Source organism: Meles meles, chromosome 8 (assembly GCF_922984935.1).
Source record: "Meles meles chromosome 8, mMelMel3.1 paternal haplotype, whole genome shotgun sequence".
Classification (NCBI taxonomy): domain Eukaryota; kingdom Metazoa; phylum Chordata; class Mammalia; order Carnivora; family Mustelidae; genus Meles; species Meles meles.
Genome location: NC_060073.1, coordinates 114,444,020 through 114,463,825, shown reverse-complemented (window position 1 = coordinate 114,463,825; position 19,806 = coordinate 114,444,020). Strand labels below are relative to the sequence as shown.

The 19,806-nt window shown below is 40.0% G+C and overlaps 1 protein-coding gene across 5 annotated transcripts in view; it reads left to right on the top strand.

Moving 5' to 3' along the window:
- The window catches only part of ATM (ATM serine/threonine kinase), a 124,134-nt gene that overhangs the window by 15,189 nt on the left and 89,139 nt on the right, over positions 1-19,806 (top strand). For all 5 annotated transcript variants that reach the window (XM_046017361.1, XM_046017360.1, XM_046017362.1 and 2 more), the window contains 10 exons: positions 6,470-6,635; positions 7,304-7,542; positions 9,357-9,520; positions 10,250-10,419; positions 11,959-12,330; positions 13,364-13,558; positions 14,557-14,652; positions 16,150-16,375; positions 17,936-18,061; positions 19,008-19,133. In XM_046017361.1, the coding sequence (XP_045873317.1) occupies positions 6,470-6,635; positions 7,304-7,542; positions 9,357-9,520; positions 10,250-10,419; positions 11,959-12,330; positions 13,364-13,558; positions 14,557-14,652; positions 16,150-16,375; positions 17,936-18,061; positions 19,008-19,133 (1,880 nt within the window). The remainder of the gene's footprint in view (positions 1-6,469; positions 6,636-7,303; positions 7,543-9,356; positions 9,521-10,249; positions 10,420-11,958; positions 12,331-13,363; positions 13,559-14,556; positions 14,653-16,149; positions 16,376-17,935; positions 18,062-19,007; positions 19,134-19,806) is intronic.

Here is a 19,806-nt window from a genome sequence, read left to right as displayed (position 1 = left end):
AGACACAGAGCATGAGCAGCAGGGAGAGGCGGAATCAGACTCCCTGCTGACCTGGGAGCCTGAGATGGGGCTCGATCCCAGGACCCCGGGATCATGCCCTGATCCAAAGGCAGATGCTTAAACTGACTGAGGCATCCAGGTGCCCCTACACTGATGAATTTTTCATAGGTTAAGTCAACCTTGTGTTCCTGGGATATACTATACTAGGGCATGATGTATATCCTTTTTACATATTACTAGATGAATTTGTTTTAGTTGTTGAAGGTTTTTAGCTATGAATTCAGTTTCTTTAATAGATACAGGAATATTTACTTTATTCCTTTTTCATTTAGCTTTGGTAATTTGGTTAAGAATTTGTACTAGTACCCACCTGGGTGGCTCAGTGGGCTAGGCCTCTGCCTTCAGCTCAGGTCGTGATCTTGGGGTCCTGGGATGGAGCCCCACATCGGGCTCCCTGCTCAGTAGGGAGCCTGCTCCCCCACCGCCCCGCCTGCCTCTTTGCCTACTTGTGATCTCTGTCAAATAAATAAAATCTTAAAAAAAAAAAAGAATTAGTGCATTTTAGCTAAGCTGTTGATGTAGGAGTATAAAGTTCTCAGATGTTATTGCCTTTTTATCCTTTTAATGTATGTAAGCTCCAGTGGTATTGCCTCTTTCATTGTTGATTTCTCATCTTATTATTTGTTCTTTTCTTCTGTTTATTTTGAGTTTAATTTGTTCTCTAGTTTCTTAAGATTGAAGCTTAGGTCATTGATTTGAGAGCTTCTTCCCTCATATGTGCATTTAATACAATACGTTTTTCTCTAAACTGCTTTGTTGTATCTCACACATTTAGACAATGTTGTATTTTCATTTTTCTTCAGTTTAAAATATGTCCTAGTTTTCCTTGACAGTTCTTAAATTCTGGATTATTCGGAAGTGTGTAATTTAATTTCCAGTTGTTTGGGTAATTTCCTATTTTGTTTTCCCTTTTATAGTTTTCAGTCCAAATATATTATGGTCAGAGAACATACTTTTTATCATCTAAGTTTTTGACAATTGTTATAATTTCTTCTATGACCCAGGATAAGGTCTGACTTGGTGAGTACTCCACATCCATTTGAAAAAAAATGTGTATTTGCTGTTGTTGGGTGAATTATTCTAGACATGGCAGTTAGAGCCTGTTGGTTGATGGTGTTCAGTTCTGTAAGACTAATGTGAAACCTGAGTGACAAGTGAGGAAAAGGATTAGCAAATACAGCACTTTCAGAAGCTTTGGTTGTACAGGGAAGGTATATGTAAGCGAAATGGGAAGGAGTCCATGGAGAAACAGTGGTTGAATACACAAGAAAATGGACTTTTTTTAAAAAAATTAATTATTATTATTATTATTTTTTAGAGCAGTTGTGCACAGGAATGGGGTGGGGGATTGGGGAGCAAAGGGAGAGGGAGAGAGAATCCCGGGCAGGCTCCCCACACAGTGTGGAACCTGACACAGGGCTCAATCCTACCATCCTGAGATTGTGACCTGAGCTGAAATCAAGAGTCGGATGCTTAATTAGCTGAGCCACCCAGCTAAACACACTGAGCCCCTCTGTGTTTTCTGAGAATAAGTGTTTCCAAAGTAAGCCCCAGGATTGTCCCAAGAAGGAAGATATTTTCCTAATAAGGTAAGAAGGAAGAAATACTGCAAGCCTTCAGTGTCTTTCCTGTACCACTAGGATAAAATAGGGACTCCTTTTCTAGGCCTTGGAAGCACTGGGTAATTCTGCTTCTGCTTGTGTATGAGGCTGTAAGTACGAGCCACACCCATCCTGCGTGTGTCTGTGTTCTAGCTCCAGTGGCTTTTATTCAGATTCTCAAACCCGGTGGTTTCCAGACATTTTCTTAAAACCAGACTTTATCTTTTTAGAGCAATTTCAGATTCATAGCAGAATTGAGCAGGAAGTAGGGAGTTCCCATAAACCGCCCGTCACACATGCATAGCTGCTTCTGCTGTCAACATCCTGCCCCAAAGTGGCACATTTGTTTCAGGCAGCGAACCTGCGCCGACAGCTCATCTCACCCGAAGCTCAGGGTTTACGTTAGGATCAGTCTGGTGTGGTACGTTCTGTAGATTTTGACAAATGTACAACATGTATTCACCATTATAGCATCAACTAGAGTAGTGTCACTGCCCTGGAAGTCCTCTGTGTGCTGCCTGTTCATCCTTCCCCTCCTACTGATCCCTAGCAACCGGTGATCCTTTTACAGTCTCTAATTCTGCCTTTTGCAGAATGTCGTTTAGTTGTCATCACACAGTATGTAGTCTTCCCATGTGGGCTTCTTTTGCTTGGTAATCTGCGTTTATGGTTCCTCCATGTTTTTTTTGTGACCTGATAGCTGATTTCTTTTTAGCACCAAATAATATTTCATTGCATGTACCACAGTTTGATTATCCACTCACTTACTGAAGGATGTCTTGATTGCTTTCTAATTTTGGCAATTATGAATAAAGCTGCTGTACACATCCATGTGCAGATAAAATTTTTAGCTCATTTGGGTAAATAACAAGAAGTGTGATTGCTGAATCAATTATATGGTAACAGTATGTTTAGTTTGGTAAGAAGCTGCCAAAGGTATCTTCCAAACTGGCCATTGTTGATTTCTATATTAAATATCAGTAAAGCTTGATTTTTTTTTTAAAGATTTTATTTATTTGACAGAGATCACAAGTAGGCAGAGAGGCAGGCAGAGAGAGAGGAGGAGGCAGGCTCCCTGCTGAGCAGAGAGCCCGATGTGGGGCTCGATCCCAGGACCCTGGGATCATGACCTGAGCCAAAGGCAGAGGCTTTAACCCATTGAGCCACCCATGATTCCCAGCTTGATTTTTTTAAAAAAGATTTATTTATGAGAGAGAGACTGAGAGAGAGAAAGTGCACGCGTGAGCATGCTTACACGCTTATGTTCACAAGGCGGGGAGGGGCAGAGAGGAAGGGAGAAACAGACCCTGGGCTGAGCAGGGAGCCCAGTGCAGGGTTCCATCCCAAGAACCCAAGATCATGACCTGAAATGAACCAAGGCAGAGGCTCAACTGACAAAGCCACTCAGGCCAACCCCTAAAGGTTGATTTTTATTTGTAATTAATTTTAATTTAAAAAATAAGGGTTCTAGTATTTCCTTCTGACACCGCTGTGGATCATCTCACGCCCTCTTTATTTTGAGAGTACAAGGCCTTTCTCCCCTTGTGGCATTTGTCCTTTTCTTGGCAGAGGCTCCCCTTTGTGTGGCTGCTTTCTTCTCCCCCTGCAGGTCTTGCCATTTTCTGATTGCCCTTCCTAAATTTCACTGCCATTTTCTGGATTGCCCTTCCTAAATTTGTTCTTCTTTTTATTTCTACCACAGTGTTCTTTGTCCTTCGTAGTACTTTTGTGAAAGTCTCAGTTCATGGGTCAAAGAAAAAGTCTCAAAGGAAGTCAGAGTAAGCTTGGAACTGGATGAAAATGAAAAAATACAACATATCAAAAATTGTAGAATGCAGCTGAAGTTAGTTGAGAGGGTAATTTATAGCATTAACTGCCTGCGTTACAAAAGAGGGAAAAATATCAAATCAGTAATCTTAGTTTCCATCTCAAGAAATTAGAAAAACAAAACCAAAAACTTTGAAGCAAGCTGAAGAGCAGAAATCACTGAAATTGAAAACAGAAAAACAGAACCTTTAATGAAACAAAGCTGATACTTTGAAAGTATCAGTGAAATCTAGAACTGCTGGTAAAAGTGACTAAGGACACAAATTGCTGAGACTAGGGAGGAAATGAATATAATTGCCATCCTACAGGCATTAGAAGAGTATTAAGAGCACACCTTGAACAACCCTGTGCATGTCAACTTGATGGCTGAATTTACACGGGCCAGCTGCTTAGAACCACTCCTTGTCAGAACTCACCCGATATGAAATAGGTAATTGAATAGTTCTGTAGCTATTAAAGAAATTGAACCCATGATTTAAAACCTTTCATAAAAGAAGTTGGGAACAGGACAAGGACGTCTGCTCTCACCACTCCTGTTCAGCACTGTACTGCAGTTTCTAGCCAGGGCAGCTCGGCCAGGAGTAGAAAGGAAAGACATCCAGGTTGGAAAGAAGAAAGGAAACTGTTCCTGTTTGCAGGTAGCATGATTGTCTATGTATAAAGTCCCAAAGAATCTACAGTTAGTTGAGTTTTATTAATTCTGGAGGCTCTTTTTATTATCATGTTCCTTCACTGTCTGTCCTTTGAGCTTTTTTCTTGTTGAGCTCATGGAGGAAATGAACACACCTGCAATCATGTCCTACAGTCTTTTCTTATTTTTTGAATTAGTTGAACCTCTATGCTTCTGCAACTTTCACTGAATGTCTTAGGCCAGTTTTTAAACCAATTACTAGGATAGTATGTGGGATTCTGTGAGAGTTGGGATCACTTGGCCTAAAGCTTGAGCTTTAATCGAAGATAGTTGGCATTCTCATTTCACGTCTCTGCTCCTATCAGGTAATAAGAGGGAAGTGATCGGGGGCGCCTGGGTGGCTCAGTGGGTTAAAGCCTCTGCCTTCGGCTCAGGTCATGATCTCAGGGTCTTGGGATCAAGCCCTGCTTAGGGCTCTGCTCAGCAGGGAGCCTGCTCCCCCGCCTGCCTCTCTGCCTACTTCTGATCTCTGTCAAATAAATAAATAAAATCTTTTAAAAAAAATTTAAAGAAAGGGAAATGATCAAGCTAACCACTCCTGTTTTCTCTTCTTTTTTTCTTTTTTTTTTTAAGGTTTTATTCATTTACTAGAGAGAGAGCGTGTTCGTGTGTGTGTGCACACTAGTGGGGGTGGCGGAGCCAGAAGACGGGGGTGGGGGGGCAAGCAGATGTCCCACAGAGCAGAGCCTGACGCAGGCCTCAATCCCAGGATCCTGAGATCATAACCTGAGCTGAAGTCAGATGCCTCACCGACTGAGCCATCCAGGTCGTCCCCCTCCAGCTCCTGTTTTCTTGTTTCCACATTTCTACGCATTAACTCACAGTTTTTAACCATTTAGGTATTGTAATGACAGAAATTTGGGAAGCACTGATGCAGAGTTGTATAAATTAATGTCAGCTCTGATAGGAATCGTTTGAACAATCATTTTCTTTACAATAATGTTTGAAGTATTTATATTATCCTTACTCTTTTGTGTTTGAAATCTGATTTTAAATGATCTCTGTGGAATTATGTGATACATACAATTAAAAAGGAAAATACAATAGGTATTACTCTCACTCATTTTACCAGCCAAGGACTCTCTTTTTATTCATATGAGGAGCAAATCCTGCATTAGCAGCTTTGGTTTTCCTGGTTCTGGGAGACGATTCTCAGCACATCTCACCGTTTCTGCATACTTACAAGCAACCCTGACTGCTTTATTCCTGACTGTTTTTTTAAGTATGTGGGTATAGTGAACCTTGGAAGGTGGAGATGGTGACAGAGATGAGGGCTTCCTCAGAGCCAAGGACAGGTTTGCTTGCTGCCTGTGTGTTGCAGAAAGCTCGAGGGTTCTCTCACTGTTTGCACGTGTGTCACCTGTCCCTTTTCATGTTGCCTTGGGGATTGAGGAATTTATGCGAAAGGAAGGTACTCGGTTGGGAATAGTTTGTCTTCTGCCAGCATCCCTGAAACTGGCATTGTGATCCCTTAGCTTACAAGTAGAGTAAAATCTCAGCCCCATGACAGCATTCTTGATACATTTTACACTCGTTATTAATCAGACCGCCTCAAGACAAAGCAGTGGCCTGTGCACTGTCCCAGGCTCTGTTAGACCTAAAGGAAGGGACACAGATAGAAGTCAAGCAGCTTGTCTGAGGGCTGGCTACGCAATACTCTCTGGCCAAAAGTTGTTCCTCTCTTGAAGGCATTTTACGTAAAATAAAGTCAGATATGGATGTGATACTTTTGCCATATTAAATGTAAATTAAGGGGCACCTGGGTGGCTCTGTCGGTTAAGCGGCTGCCTTCGGCTCAGGTCGTGATCCCAGGGTCCTGGAATCGAGTCCCCCATTGGGCTCTCTGCTCAGCAGGGAGCCTGCTTCTCTGCCTCTGCCTGCCACTTTGCCTGCTTGTGCTCTCTCTGTCTTTCCCTCTCTGACAAATAAATAAAATCTTAAAAAATAAAAATAGAAAATTAAATTAGCATAATTTTAAATCTTTTTCTCTATATGGGATTATTGAAATTTATTTATTTAAAAAGATTTCTTTACTTAGCGAGCAGGTGGGCAGAGGAGACGGGGGAGAGAGAACCTCAAGCAGACTCCTCGCTGCGTGCAAACCCTGTGTGGGGGCTTAATCTGAGGACCCCAAGATCATGACCTCAGCTGAAGCCAAGAGTTGGATGCCTAACTGACTGAGCCACCCAGCTGGCCTGGAATATTGAAATTTAAAATAAATCAAGACCTTTAAGTTAAATGCTTTGATAGTTTTCTTTTTAATAACTAATGTTTTGTTTTTTTTTTAAAGAATTGTTCTCTGTGTACTTTAGTCTGTACCTTAAACCTGCGCAAGACATTAATAGAGTTTTAGTGGCTAGAATAATTCATGCTGTGACCAAAGGATGCTGTTCGCAGACTGATGGATTAAATTCCAAATTTTTGGATTTCTTTTCCAAAGCTATTCAGCATGCAAGGTAATCTAATCTCTTTTTGTTTTGCTTTGTATTGAAAACCCATTTGATTTTCCTGTAAGACAGTGTTTTAGCTCCAGTAACTAAAAATGTTACCAACTGAAAAAACAAAACAAAACTGGCCCATTATAGTAGAATTAGTGGATTCCCAAAGAAAGTGTCAGCTGTACGCTTCCTGTGTATCCAAAGGCAGATGGAACATGAAAACCATGTTCGTAAGTGGAAGATCAGTGTTGCTTATCTAGGGACAGGAAAAGCTAAATGTCCTCTTAAGTAGTTTCATTTCCTCCATTTTTTGAAGATAGATGTACTAAGAAAAAATAAAATAGGAACAGACTTTGGAAGTGTCAGTATCTGACATTTGTGTGACATTACCCAGCGTGTCATGTGAAACGCTGTATACATGGCGGTGTTAGAAATCAGTTTCGTATCATTTTGCACAGTGTTTCAGCAGCAGGGAGCGAGTAGGAAGGATGGCTCAGCACCAAAGAAGAGCTGTTTTGTTTGTTCTGTTGCTCAGATATTTTTTTCTGACTAGTTCTGGAACTAAGGCTACTGTTACTTGAAGATGAGATTTTTTTTTCTTTTCAGCATGCAACTTCATAACTGCCTTCAGTTTTCATTTCTCTGCCCTGTTACACCAAGCTGAGTCTGTTTATTTTCTGTGGCAGACAGGAAAAGAGCTCTGCGGGTCTGAATCACATCTTAGCAGCATTTGTTATCTTCCTCAAGACACTGGCTGTTAACTTTCGAATTCGAGTGTGTCAATTAGGAGATGAAATTCTTCCTACCTTGCTTTACATTTGGACTCAACATAGACTGAATGATTCCTTAAAAGAAGTAATGATTGAATTATTTCAACTGCAAATATATATGCATCATCCAAAGGGAGCGAAAACTCAAGAAAAAGGTATAAAAGTTTTTGCTGTTTTGAATTTGCTTCTTCATTAAAAAACATAGAGGCTTAAGTATGAAATTTTCTATTTCGTAGGAGGTTATGACCTTCCTCTGGATTGTTGTATTTGGTTAATGTTATTAGTCTTGAAGGTGCTTCTCACACTTTTTTTTTTAGAATTTGAAGCTGTGATAACAAATCCTGTCCTGCCTTACCATGTGTTTAGTACATTCGTAAGTATTGTGAGGAACACAGACGAATGGGAGACGCTGTTCCTCTAGCAGCTGTTGACGTGGCAGTAATTAGGTGCCAGAAGGGATGACACAGACTGGAGTGTGAATGAGTTTGGAGAAGACAGGGTCTTCTGTGTCTACATAACTGCTCTTATTAGAAGGTAAAAGAGATCAATGTGGACTGCGAGCAGAGCGATGAATCAGTTCCTCAGAAAGATGTGTCCATACTGCCTTAAACCTCACACTCAGTCCAGGCCGCCGTTTGCTGGGAAACCAGAAATGAATGACTTCTCCTCCTTTGATACCATTCCATCTGTCTCTCACCAAGAGAGTGTTGCTTGATAACAGATAGTGCGTATTTGAAAGTGGCTGAGAGAGTAGCTCTTAAAAGTACTCATCACAAGGAAAAAACTTTTTTTGTAACTACATAAGGTATGTTAACTACGTAAGGTATTGTGATCATTTCACAGTGTGTACAGATACCAAATAATTATGTTGTACCTCCAAAATTATGTTATGTCAGTTATACCTCAACTAAAAATAATCTTAAAAAATCTTAGATGTGTAGCTTCAGTCAGTGGACAGGAATTTTATTGGGTGGAACTGGAACTGAGTGGCTTCCCTCAGGCTCTTACTGTGTTTAGCTTTGTGCCTGCACTAGCCTTTGGACAAATTCATCATGGCCAGTGTAGGCCCTTGTTAGGAAATCAAGCTCCACTGAGAAATAGCTAAAGTGGTGGAAAACTGTGAGAGCCAATTTTTTTTTTTTTTTTCAGAAGTCACTGTCTATGTTTAATGGGCTCTTTACCTTTGTGAAGTTAGATGTATTTGTTGGCCATGAAACCACTGCTAAGTCAAAGAATGGTGGATTTTCTTAGGGTTTCCTCTTTCACACAGGATAAAGATCAGTCTTATCCGGAGATGTTTAGGGTTTTGGTTAGCTGTGTATTTAGGATGAGTTGGAAGTTGGCAGGATGATGAGTCTGCTAGAAACACTCATGTGGTTTTAGGCTATACTAATAGATTTTATGGTTCGCTGTGGGAAGTAATAGCTCCTTTGTTACCCACACTGGTCAGATCACAATGGGCGTATCCTGCCCACCAGATTTTGTGGAGTCGCCATTTCAAGAGGGACATAAGTATACTGGAATGCGTTTAGGGACAGACAACTAGAATGAGGAGAAGTCTGGGCTACATGTCATTTGTACACTAAAGGAACTAGTAACATTTTTCTCTTAATGACATGCAGAGAACTTGGTCCTTATACAAATGATGGGACATATTAATTGTATTTGCCTCAGGGAAGAGAAGAAATTAAGTTTGGTTTTTTTTTTGAGAAGAAATTAAGTTTTGATTGGGATTTTGATGGAGCTGATTAGAGAAAGATGAGAATATAGAAGAATTTTACAACCAAGAGCTGAGTGTGAGCCAGAGCGTGTTACGGTGTCGGGCCTGCCACGATATTGTCTGAAGAGGCCCTAGTACAGAATGGATGGCTGGACTGGTTTCCACCTTAACAGCTGAATGGTTCTGTGGGAGTTGGCAGTGCAAATGGAGTGTGGATGTAAACTGTATTTTTAATATTTTGAATTACAGGTGCTTATGAGTCAAGTAAATGGAAGAGTATCCTGTGTAACTTATATGATCTGCTAATTAATGAGATAAGTCATATAGGAAGCAGAGGGAAGTATTCTTCAGGCTCTCGTAACGTTGCTGTCAAGGAAAATTTGATTGAGTTGATGGCAGATATTTGTCACCAGGTATAGTAGATCTTGTCACATTTTGAAGTTTTCCATTAGTTTCCCTTTTATTGGGTTTTTTAAACGTGTGTTCTGATAAAAAGCCTTGTAAAATTACTTTGTATATGTAACTGTTCTTTCAAAACTCCGAATTTGGAATTGCTGTTCTGATTTAGTAATTATTTTACACATAGGAACGTAATGAAAACTAGTGATGAACTTTTTTCATTTTTTTTTTTAAATTTAAGATTTTATATATTTGTCCGAGAGAGAGAGAGAGCAGGTGCGCACACAAGCAGGGGGAGCAGGGGGCAGAGGGAGAAGCAGACTCCTCACTGAGCAAGGATCCTGATGCAGGACTCCATCCCAGGACCCTGGGATCATGACCTGACCCGAAGGCAGATGCTTAATGGACTGAGTCACCCAGGCATCCCATAATCCCTTTTTTTTTAATCAAAAATTTTAAATTTAATCCCATTGAAAACAGATTTTTGCTTTACTTTTAGATGTCTTGGTACAAATGTTTCTGGGAACTAGAACTAATAACTTACTTGGTAATATCTGTTTTCGAGAGAGCTACTACAATCATGCAAAATATTTGTTACTGTGTTACATGTATGTATTTAATTTATTACTCTTGCTCTGTGACTTCCCTGTGTCTTCATTTGAGGAGGAATTTTTTTTTCCCTCAAAGTATTAGAAAACAATCTGTATATAAAGAAAAAAACTTTTCTTTTTGTTATCTTACAGATTTTTAATGAAGATACTCGATCTTTGGAGATTTCTCAGTCTTACACTACAACCCAAAGAGAATGTAATGATTACAGTGTGCCTTGCAAAAAGAAGAAAATAGAATTAGGCTGGGAAGTAATAAAAGATCATCTTCAGAAGTCACAGAGTGATTTTGATCTTGTGCCTTGGTAAAATGTTACTGTTTTCTCTTTCTAGTGTCATTTTAGTCTCATTTTTCTTGTAAGCCCTCCCGTAGAACGGCCTGGCCATAACTAGGTCCATTGTCCACTCTGAAACCAGTCCCTGGTGAAGGGGAAGGTGCTTGCCAGGACCTCTGGCGATCAACCACAGAGGCTCATGCTGGAGCCTGGGCCAGAGGGCCGCCTCTCCGAAGCAGCTCGCCTTCACAGGGAAGAAGATGGGAGGATGGCTGCCCAGCAGGCATGGAATGCACTGAGCTGTGTGTCTCCACACAGAGATTTCAGCATGAAGAAATTAAAGATGGCATTCAGAAATCACAGAATAATTTGGACCTCATGCCATAGTAAAAGGTTGCCTTTTTTAAAGAATTTGCTGTGTATAGTATACACAGTTATTCAAATGATTAAATGAATTGTGGAGTTCTATGATATCACACAATATTAGGTCTGGTAGGAATCTTTAGAATATGTCCAGCTCAGCCTGTTTGCTTTACCAAAAAGAAAATAAAAGTGGGAAAGGCTAAGCAGCTTGCCTAGGGACAGTCAGAAGTTTGTAGATGACAGTCAAACTCGTGTGATCTGTGCCTTGACTTTTCTGTGTTGATGTCGTATTTAAATAAACTGAGTCGTGAGGGGGAAGCATCTTGATTTAGATACCTGTTGCTTAAGTTCATGTTTCTTTTTTTTTTTTTAAGATTTTATTTATTTATTTGACGGAGAGAGATCACAAGTAGGCAGAGAGGCAGGCAGAGAGAGAGGAGGAAGCAGGCTCCCTGCCAAGCAGAGAGCCCGATGCGGGACTCGATCCCAGGGCCCTGAGATCATGACCTGAGCCAAAGGCAGAGGCTTAACCCACTGAGCCACCCAGGTGCCCTAAGTTCATGTTTCTTTTACGTGGGGTTAGTTATTGAATACATGCTGTGTGCCAAGCATTAGGTAGGGATTCACAGATCAATAAGGTAAAGCTCCTCTTCGGGAGCCTTCTAGAAAGTTCACATTCTAGAAAACTCATAGCAGATATTTACTGAATTAACTGAATGTCTAGGAAAAGCAGTTATTTGGTTTTTTTGTTTGTTTTCTTGTTTTGGAGGAATCTTACTGGTGGCTGAAGAGCAAGGATGGATGTGACAGCTACAAGTAGAAAATTCTAACTTAGTTTAGTCTTGTTTTTAAGTAGGCTCCATGCCCAGTGTGGGGCTTGAACTTATCATTCTGAGATCAGGAGTCACATGTTCTACCAACCGAGCCAGCCAGGTGCCCCTAAGTTCGTTATTCCTCAAAGTTTTTGTATAAGGGAAATAAGACAACTCACCTGCCTAGCCAGAAAGTTGTCATTCTTCCTGACACTTTCAGAAGCAGGGACAAAGAAATGTTAACAGCCAGTTTTATTTTGAGAGCAGTGTGGAAAATAATGATGGTGATACTTTAGGACATTATTAAGAGTGCTGTGTCCATATATTTGTTTTCTTTTAGTTTGTTCATGGAATTGAATAATTTTTATTTCAATTATCCTCTTACTTTATCTAGGTTACAGATTACAACCCAGTTAATAGCAAAATATCCTTCAAGTTTACCTAACTATGAGTTGTCGCCATTACTGATGATACTGTACCAGCTTCTACCTCAACATCGACATGGGGAGCGCACGCCGTATGTGTTACGGTGCCTTATGGAAGTTGCATTGTGTCAAGGCAAGAAATCAAACCTAGAAGGCTCGCAGAAGTCAGATTTGTTGAAATTCTGGATTAAAATTTGGTCTCTTACCTTTCGTGGTATAAGTTCTGAGCAGATACAAGCTGAAAACTTTGGTTTACTTGGAGCCATAATTCAAGGCAGTTTAATTGAGGTTGATAGAGAATTCTGGAAGTTATTTACTGGGTCAGCCTGCAGACCGTCACGGTAAGTTGACTATGTATTGTAAGAGATGTATATATAGATATACATATTTTTTCGTTGCGGTTTTAAAGTTTTTAACTTGAGTTAACAATATATTAAATTTGAGTTTAGATGTGTTCGTTGTTTGTCCAAGGAGTCTTTAATAAGTAAAGAAATGTAAATGTAGTTTCAAGTGTAGAGAGTTCACCGAGGCCAATTTTAAAGAATTAGGTGTTTTAATTTCTTTTATCTTTAATTGCATATTAAGTACATACTGTTCAGTATCTGTAATTTTTTTTTAGTAGTGCAACAGGCAGTTATGATAAGAGATAGTTCTTCTCAAATGTAATCGGACTTCTCACAATTTTTTGTGTTCATTTAGTCAGTAGAAGTTCCCTCTGCACTTAGACGTGTCGGGCATCGTCTTAAGTGTTAGGAGCAGCTCGGTGGTAAATACGGTAGACAAGGTCTTTCTACCTGAAAGAGCTTATTTTTTTAGCAAAGAGGATGGTTAACAAATTTGGAATGAGTGCAGAGCTTGGAGTTAACGACCTGCGGTGACACAGGGACACTGAATCCAGAAACTCATCTGCTGTTGAACTAGAAATTCGAATCCTTCTAAGGGACTTGTAGGTAGTCAGGAAGCATATCTTGAAAACTCACACAGAAGAGCGGAAGCCTCAGGCTGAAAGCTTTACTCACAGTGGGACTTTGGATGTCCAAGAGATTCAAGTTGTCCTTGAGGGAGCGAAGTTGGAAGTGAGCTGCTGATGCTTAAAATGGATGCATTGCTGGTTTTCCTGCCGGAATAACATGGACGGAGTCTCCTCCTGCAGTGATTCTCTCCCCTCCTTGACTCTCCCGTTCTGTCCCTCCAGGGTGTCAACCATGTTGTCGGTCTTCTGTCACACTCAGTCTACCTTTGGTTATTCTCGTGACGCCGCCTGTGGCAAATCGTCGGCTCACAGCAGCTGTGTTAGAGAAAATACAGAACTTCTAGGATTGAGAAAAGGAAAGAGCTGATTTTTAACAGCAGCCGTCCTTTGCTTTGTTGTAGTCCTGCGGTCTGCTGCCTGACTCTGGTGATGACCATCTGTGTGGTTCCAGAAACTGTAAAAACGGGAGTGGAGCAGAGTATATGTGAAGTAAATAGAAGTTGTTCTTTAAAGGAACTGATAATGAGATGGCTCTTACTCTACCAGTTAGAGGATGACTTGGAAGACAGGACAGAGCTGCCGCCGGTTCTTCACAGGTAATGACCTCGTTAGCGTGCTGCTGCTGTTTGTGTCCTAACGTACACGCCATTATCTGAATGGAGGTGGCTTGTTCTTTGCAGTGGAAATGCAGCATTTCTCAGAGCTAACTCCAGATGCTAACAGGCCCTTTGTTTTTACACTGTGTCTCTCTGCTCGGATCTCTGTTTCTCAGAGATCTTTCACTTTGTTCTTATCTCCGCTGAGACGGTGAGAATAAGGGGGATGTGCCTGAATAATAGGACTTACAATTCTTGGAGCACTTATGTGTTCTTTGTGATTTTCTGTGACTGGTTTCGTCTGAACATATCTCTGATGCAGACGTATCCTGGAATCATAATGAGAGTATATTCTCGGTGACAGGTGTTCAGTTAATGGGGGGAGGACTCTAGAGACAGAATGAGGCTTAAACACCAGGAGGGGGGAGCAGCTGGTCCTTGTAACCTTTCCACAGCTGGTAGGCGGGACGGAAGGACTTAGGATCCTAGTGCTTTTCTTTTCCTTTTTTTTTTTTTTTTAAGATTATTTATTTATTTATTTGTTTGACAGAGTGTGACAATGAGAGAGGGAACACAAGAGGGGGAGTGAGAGAGTGAGAAGCAGGCTTCCCTCTGAGCAGGGGGCCTGATGCAGGGCTTGCTCTCAGGACCCTGGGGTCACGACCCGAACAGAAGGCAGATGCTCAATCACTGAGCCAGCCAGGCGCCCCGGATCCTAGTGCTTTTGCTTTAATTTCTAACTTACTTATGTTAGAAATGATTTTTAAAAATTGGACAAGCCTGCTGCCCGATAGTATTGAAAGTGATAGTGACATAAAGTGTCTGCTTCTTAATTCTTGTTTTAGATGTTAAAAAATTCAGTACAGATGAAAGAAATTTTAATGTTGGATCCAGGTTTTAGAGGTCAAGATTTACAGCCAGACATGATGTGTAAGTTTGAAGAATGCTTTACATGGCTTTTGGTCTTCTAAGTGAAGATTTTTTTTTTTCCTTTGTAGTAATTTTCCTCATCTTGCAGTAGAGAAAATTCTTGTGAGTCTCACTATGAAAAATTGTAAAGCTGCAATGAATTTTCTCCAAAGAGTGCCAGAATGGTATGTTACCTAATAGAGTTCTGTGTTGTTTTAAGTTATGGCTTTAATAACAAAGGTAATAATTTAAGCAGGGTAGTAGCCACATCTCAAAAATTAGGAAATAATTGATCGATTTATTTTTTCTTTTCTTTTTTTTTTTTAAGATTTTATTTATTTATTTGACAGAGAGAGAGAGATCACAAGTAGGCAGAGAGGCAGGCAGAGAGAGTGAGAGGGAAGCAGGCTCCCTGCCGAGCAGAGAGCCTGATGCGGGACTCGATCCCAGGACCCTGAGATCACGACCTGAGCCGAAGGCAGCGGCTTAAACCACTGAGCCACCCAGGCGCCCCTATTTTTTATTTTCTTAAAGATTTTATTTATTTATTTGACAGAATGAGAGAGAGAACACAAGCAGGGGGAGTGGGAGAGGGAGAAGCATGCTTCCTGCTGAGGCAGGGAGGCTGATGTAGGGCTTGAGCCTAGGACCCTGGGATCATGACCTGAGCCAAAGGCAGACACTTAACTGAGCCACCCAGGCGCCCCTAAGTTGATCAATTTAAAAAAACATCATAACTATTAGCCTATTTGGACTATTAGAGAAAAGCTTTTTTAAATTCAGTGACAGTAATCTGTAGCTGTGATTTTTGATCCAGTTGATTGTCTTTTCATTCTCTGTAACAGAGCTTGTGACATTTGCCATTGGAAGGTAATGATGGTGATGGAAGGTTAGCAATGAATTCTTTAAAGATGTGATCCATTTTTGTATGTCCAGTAAAATCTGTTAGCTTTAAAACTAATGGTAGGGGCGCCTGGGTGGCTCAGTGGTTTAAGCCACTGCCTTCGGCTCAGGTCATGATCTCAGGGATCGAGCCCCGCATTGGGCTCTCTGCTCGGCAGGGAGCCTGCTTCCCTCTCACTCTCTCTGCCTGCCTCTCTGCCTACCTGTGATCTCTCTCTGTCAAATAAATAAAAATAAACAAAATCTTAAAAAAAAAAAACTAATGGTAATGGAGGATAGGAAAAGTAAAAATAAATCTCAAGATCTCATTTTAGTTGATTGATTCAAGAGACCTGTGTTTATCATTGTGGCTGAAAATGACTCACTGGCATGAAGATTCCTAATCTCCCTGGAGAGGGGAGAGGATGAAAAACTCCTTCATTTCGGAGAAATCAACAGGCAAAAAGGAAAACATTTTCAGATAATGTTTATCTTAGTGTTTGTGCTTGGTGTTATTAATGTTTTCTTTCTTAATACTTTCTGAACTTGCCTGGAGATTGTGACCTGTATATTTTCATCCACCTATTAATAAAATTTGCTACTGCATAATGAAATCTGGTGTGGGTAGGTCTCAATTCCAAGAAGAGAAGCATTTAAAAGGTAATCCGTGAACTCTGTATAAGCAGTGTGTGAATAACAGAGACACAAAATTAACATGTTCGTTTGTAACATATTGCTGCTGTATGGAGGTGAAGCAGTTGGTCATCCAGTAATAAATTTAAGATCTTACTTTCTTGAAGTGAACAACACCAAAAAGATCAAGAAGAGCCTTCATTCTCAGAAGCTGAAGAACTATTTCTTCAAACAACTTTTGACAAGATGGATTTTTTAACCATTGTGAAAGAATGTGCTGTAGAAAAGCACCAGGCCACCATAGCCTTTTCTGTCCACCAAAACCTCAAGGAGTCACTGGATCGCTATCTCCTGGGATTATCAGAACAGCTTTTAAATGACTACTCGTCTGAGGTGAGATCTTCAGAAGAACTAAGGCCTGTCTTTGACTCAACTTTGGTGGATGGTTAGGAAGGAGAAATGGGTGGGAAGGCCCTAAGGATAATGAGAGGTTTGATTAAAAAAACAAAGTGACCATACATGCGTACAAATAGGGAAAATCTAGCATGAAAGAAGGAAAACCCAAGAAGAATAATTTGTGTTTCTTTGGTACTGGGAATTCTAGTAGACAGTGAATAAGTAGAATTCCTTGTGTATGTTAGTGGAGAGTAATAATGGTTTTGAGCATAGGGAGTCGATGATGAGAAAGAAACGTCTCCGTACAGAGGAGGGAGATGTTAGAATAATAGTAAAGGACATCATTTAAACTTATCTGATCGATTTGGGGAACACGTGAAGCGATTAATAAAATGTAATAGAGGAACTGGCAGCCACCCCTATTTTAGAGGTCACTAGTAATTTCTCATAAATCATTTCCTTTGCCTTCTTAAGATCACACATTCTCTTTGTGCTGTTCTCTTGCCAAAACTCTCATTTCTTTTGACATGAAGTAAGTGTCTTTCTGCTTATTTCTGTATGTTCAATTCATCCATGTGTCAAAATCCTGCTAAAACCGTTCTTAAATAATCTAAGCCATGGTAATTGATCTGTTAATTTTCATAGTACTTATTTCTTTTTAAAATGAGATTTAACATCTTCCCTGTACTGTGGTTATTTGTATGTTTTATACACAAATGTCTCAAACCATGCTTTAAGCTCGTTAAAGGGCATATATATTTTTATTAATCTTTGTGTCTTCCACAAAGCCTTATAATATGGTAAATGATGAAATATTTGTTGACTAAAATAAAATCTGCAAGTTACTCAATGGAGTGAATTCAGTAGCCAAAGATGATGACCCAAAGAACAAGAGAAGAGACAGAATACCTCATCCTTAGTTACTGGCATGCTCCCGGATCACAGTTGTAACCATTTTATAATACAGTCTTCTGTGTTTTCCCCTAAAATGCCATTTCCTACTGGATAGGACCAAAGCAGTCTGAACATCTTTTCTATGTAGCTATTAGAAATTTGTAAATAATTTTATAAAATTGGCTATGTGGTATCTACTTGGAAAAATTTGTGCTGGTTTCTGAATCTAAAAAGCTGAATAAGTCAAGGTTCTTACCCTTCAGAAGGTCAGAATGTCATTTGAATATGTCTTTATATGAATCTGATTTCTGCCCGTGTTCTAAGAGTTAGAGACTTTTATCTGTCTACCATTTTTTTCTTCTTTCCTCTCCTACCTCAAATGTTAAGGGCTTATGTGTGTGGTCCTCTGTGCCACTTTAGGAGGAGACAGTTACTTAATCTGGCCATTAGGAAATACTTCTCTTTTTCCTGAGAATCCTAGTTACCACTCTGCAGAGGTCTCTCAGATGTTCATAGAGATAATCAGAATCATGCCACTATGAACTCCATTAGCTAAACTTATTTCTTAATAGGTACGTATATTTGTTCTTAACAAAAGATAATCATGCACTACTCAATTATTTATGAAATGAGTATTTTTAAAATTTTTTGTTTTACTATAAGACTACAAATGCAGAAACGCTTATCCGGTGTTCGAGTCTTCTGGTGGGTGTTCTTGGCTGCTACTGTTACATGGGAGTAGTAGCTGAAGAGGAAGCATATAGATCAGAACTGTTCCAGAAAGCCAAGGTATGAAAATTTATTCTAGTCAAGTCTGGGATAAATTTGAATGAAATATATTCCTGGGAGAATTGGTATACTTGCTTGGAAAAAGAAAATTTTTATATAGGTTAGCTCGTTCATTTATGCCACCTGAGAGAAATGATACTGTCCTTAACACTTGCAGTTACTGTAAGCCAGCTATAAATAGAATAATTGAAATCATATCACATTAAATTTAATCTTATTAACAAAAATACTGATTTTTATGGGCACTTTAAAAAGTTTTTCCTGTGGGATGCCTGGGTGGCTCAGTCGGTTGGGCATCTGCCTTTGGCTCAGGTCTTGATCTCCAGGTCCTGGGGTCAACTCACGAGTTGGGCTCCTTGCTCAGCAGAGAGTCTGCTTCTCCCTCTTCCTCTATCCCTCTCCCTGCTTATGCTCTCTCTCTCTCACTCTCAAATAAATAGATAAAATGTTTAAAAAAAATTTTTTTCCCTGTGATCGATTGTTTTAAAGAATCGTTGAGTTTTATATCGGTAGGCTCTAAGTGTGAAACTTTCATCTTTGAGTACTCTTCAGTCAGTGGTATGATTGGTAGGGATAACAGGCTGTAAGATAATTTTTAAAAATTGCTACCATGATTTTTAATTACATTATATAACCAAATATCGCTTTTTTTTTTTTTTAAGATTTTATTTATTTGTCAGCCAGAGAGAAAGAAGAATAAGGGAAGGGGAGGAGCAGAGGGGGAAGCAGGCTTTCCACTAAGCAAGGAGCCTGATGCAGGACTCAATCTCAGGACCTCAGGATCATGAGCTGAAGGCAGACACTTAGCAGGCTCAGGTGCCTAGGCGTCCCAACCAAATACAACTTTTAGAATCTCTTAATTTTACTTCTTAAGTAAAAGTTTAAAAAGCAATCACAAAACTGTAATTTTAACTGGAGTTTGGATTTTTCCTTCTTTCATTAATAGTCTCTAATGCAGTGTGCAGGAGAAAGTATCACTCTGTTCAAAAATAAGACCTACGAGGAATCCAGGGTTGCCTCCCTGAGGAATATGATGACTCTCTGTACTGGTTCTTTGTGCAACTGTACCAAGGTACGATGTGCTCACGTGACCGGTCAGTCTGGGAGGTTGGTAACTGGTGGGTTGGTTGGTGGTGTAATGGGTTTTTGGGTCCATTCTTAAGTTTATACACTGATTGAAAGTTAGAGTGAGTGCTAAATAGAAGTAGCGACTGACGGAATAAAGAAGCACAGCTCATCTGAGTTTCTCATGGAATAAGTTCAGCATTTCAGGAAGGTTTAGGAGGTTATTTTGCCGCTTTTATGCACACCTACATGGGCGATTCTTTTATTGCCCACATTATTATTCATTTCATAAAAACTTGTTGACTGCTGGCTGTGTGATGTGCATAAGCCATTACTCTCTTCTGCCCAGGCAGTCTTCTGTACCACTCGGTAGAAAGTACCACTCCGCTGAATCTTCGTTTTGATTGAGAACAAGCCTCAGGTGTAGCTGAGTCAGCCCAGAACGTTTGTTATCGCTGGAAAAAACATTTTTCAAAGCTGATTCTAACTGCATGGCTGTATAATGGTATTACCAGCATATACTCTTGATTTTGTAATGTGTTTTTTTTTTTTCCTCAAAAAAAAGTATTTTTTGTGTTTTTTTTGTTTTTGTTTTTGTTTTTTGTAAATGGGAAAGGAGAGACATGGAAGAATGAACTCTAACTTACAATTATTACTTATGTTCAGGGTCACTAGTTGGT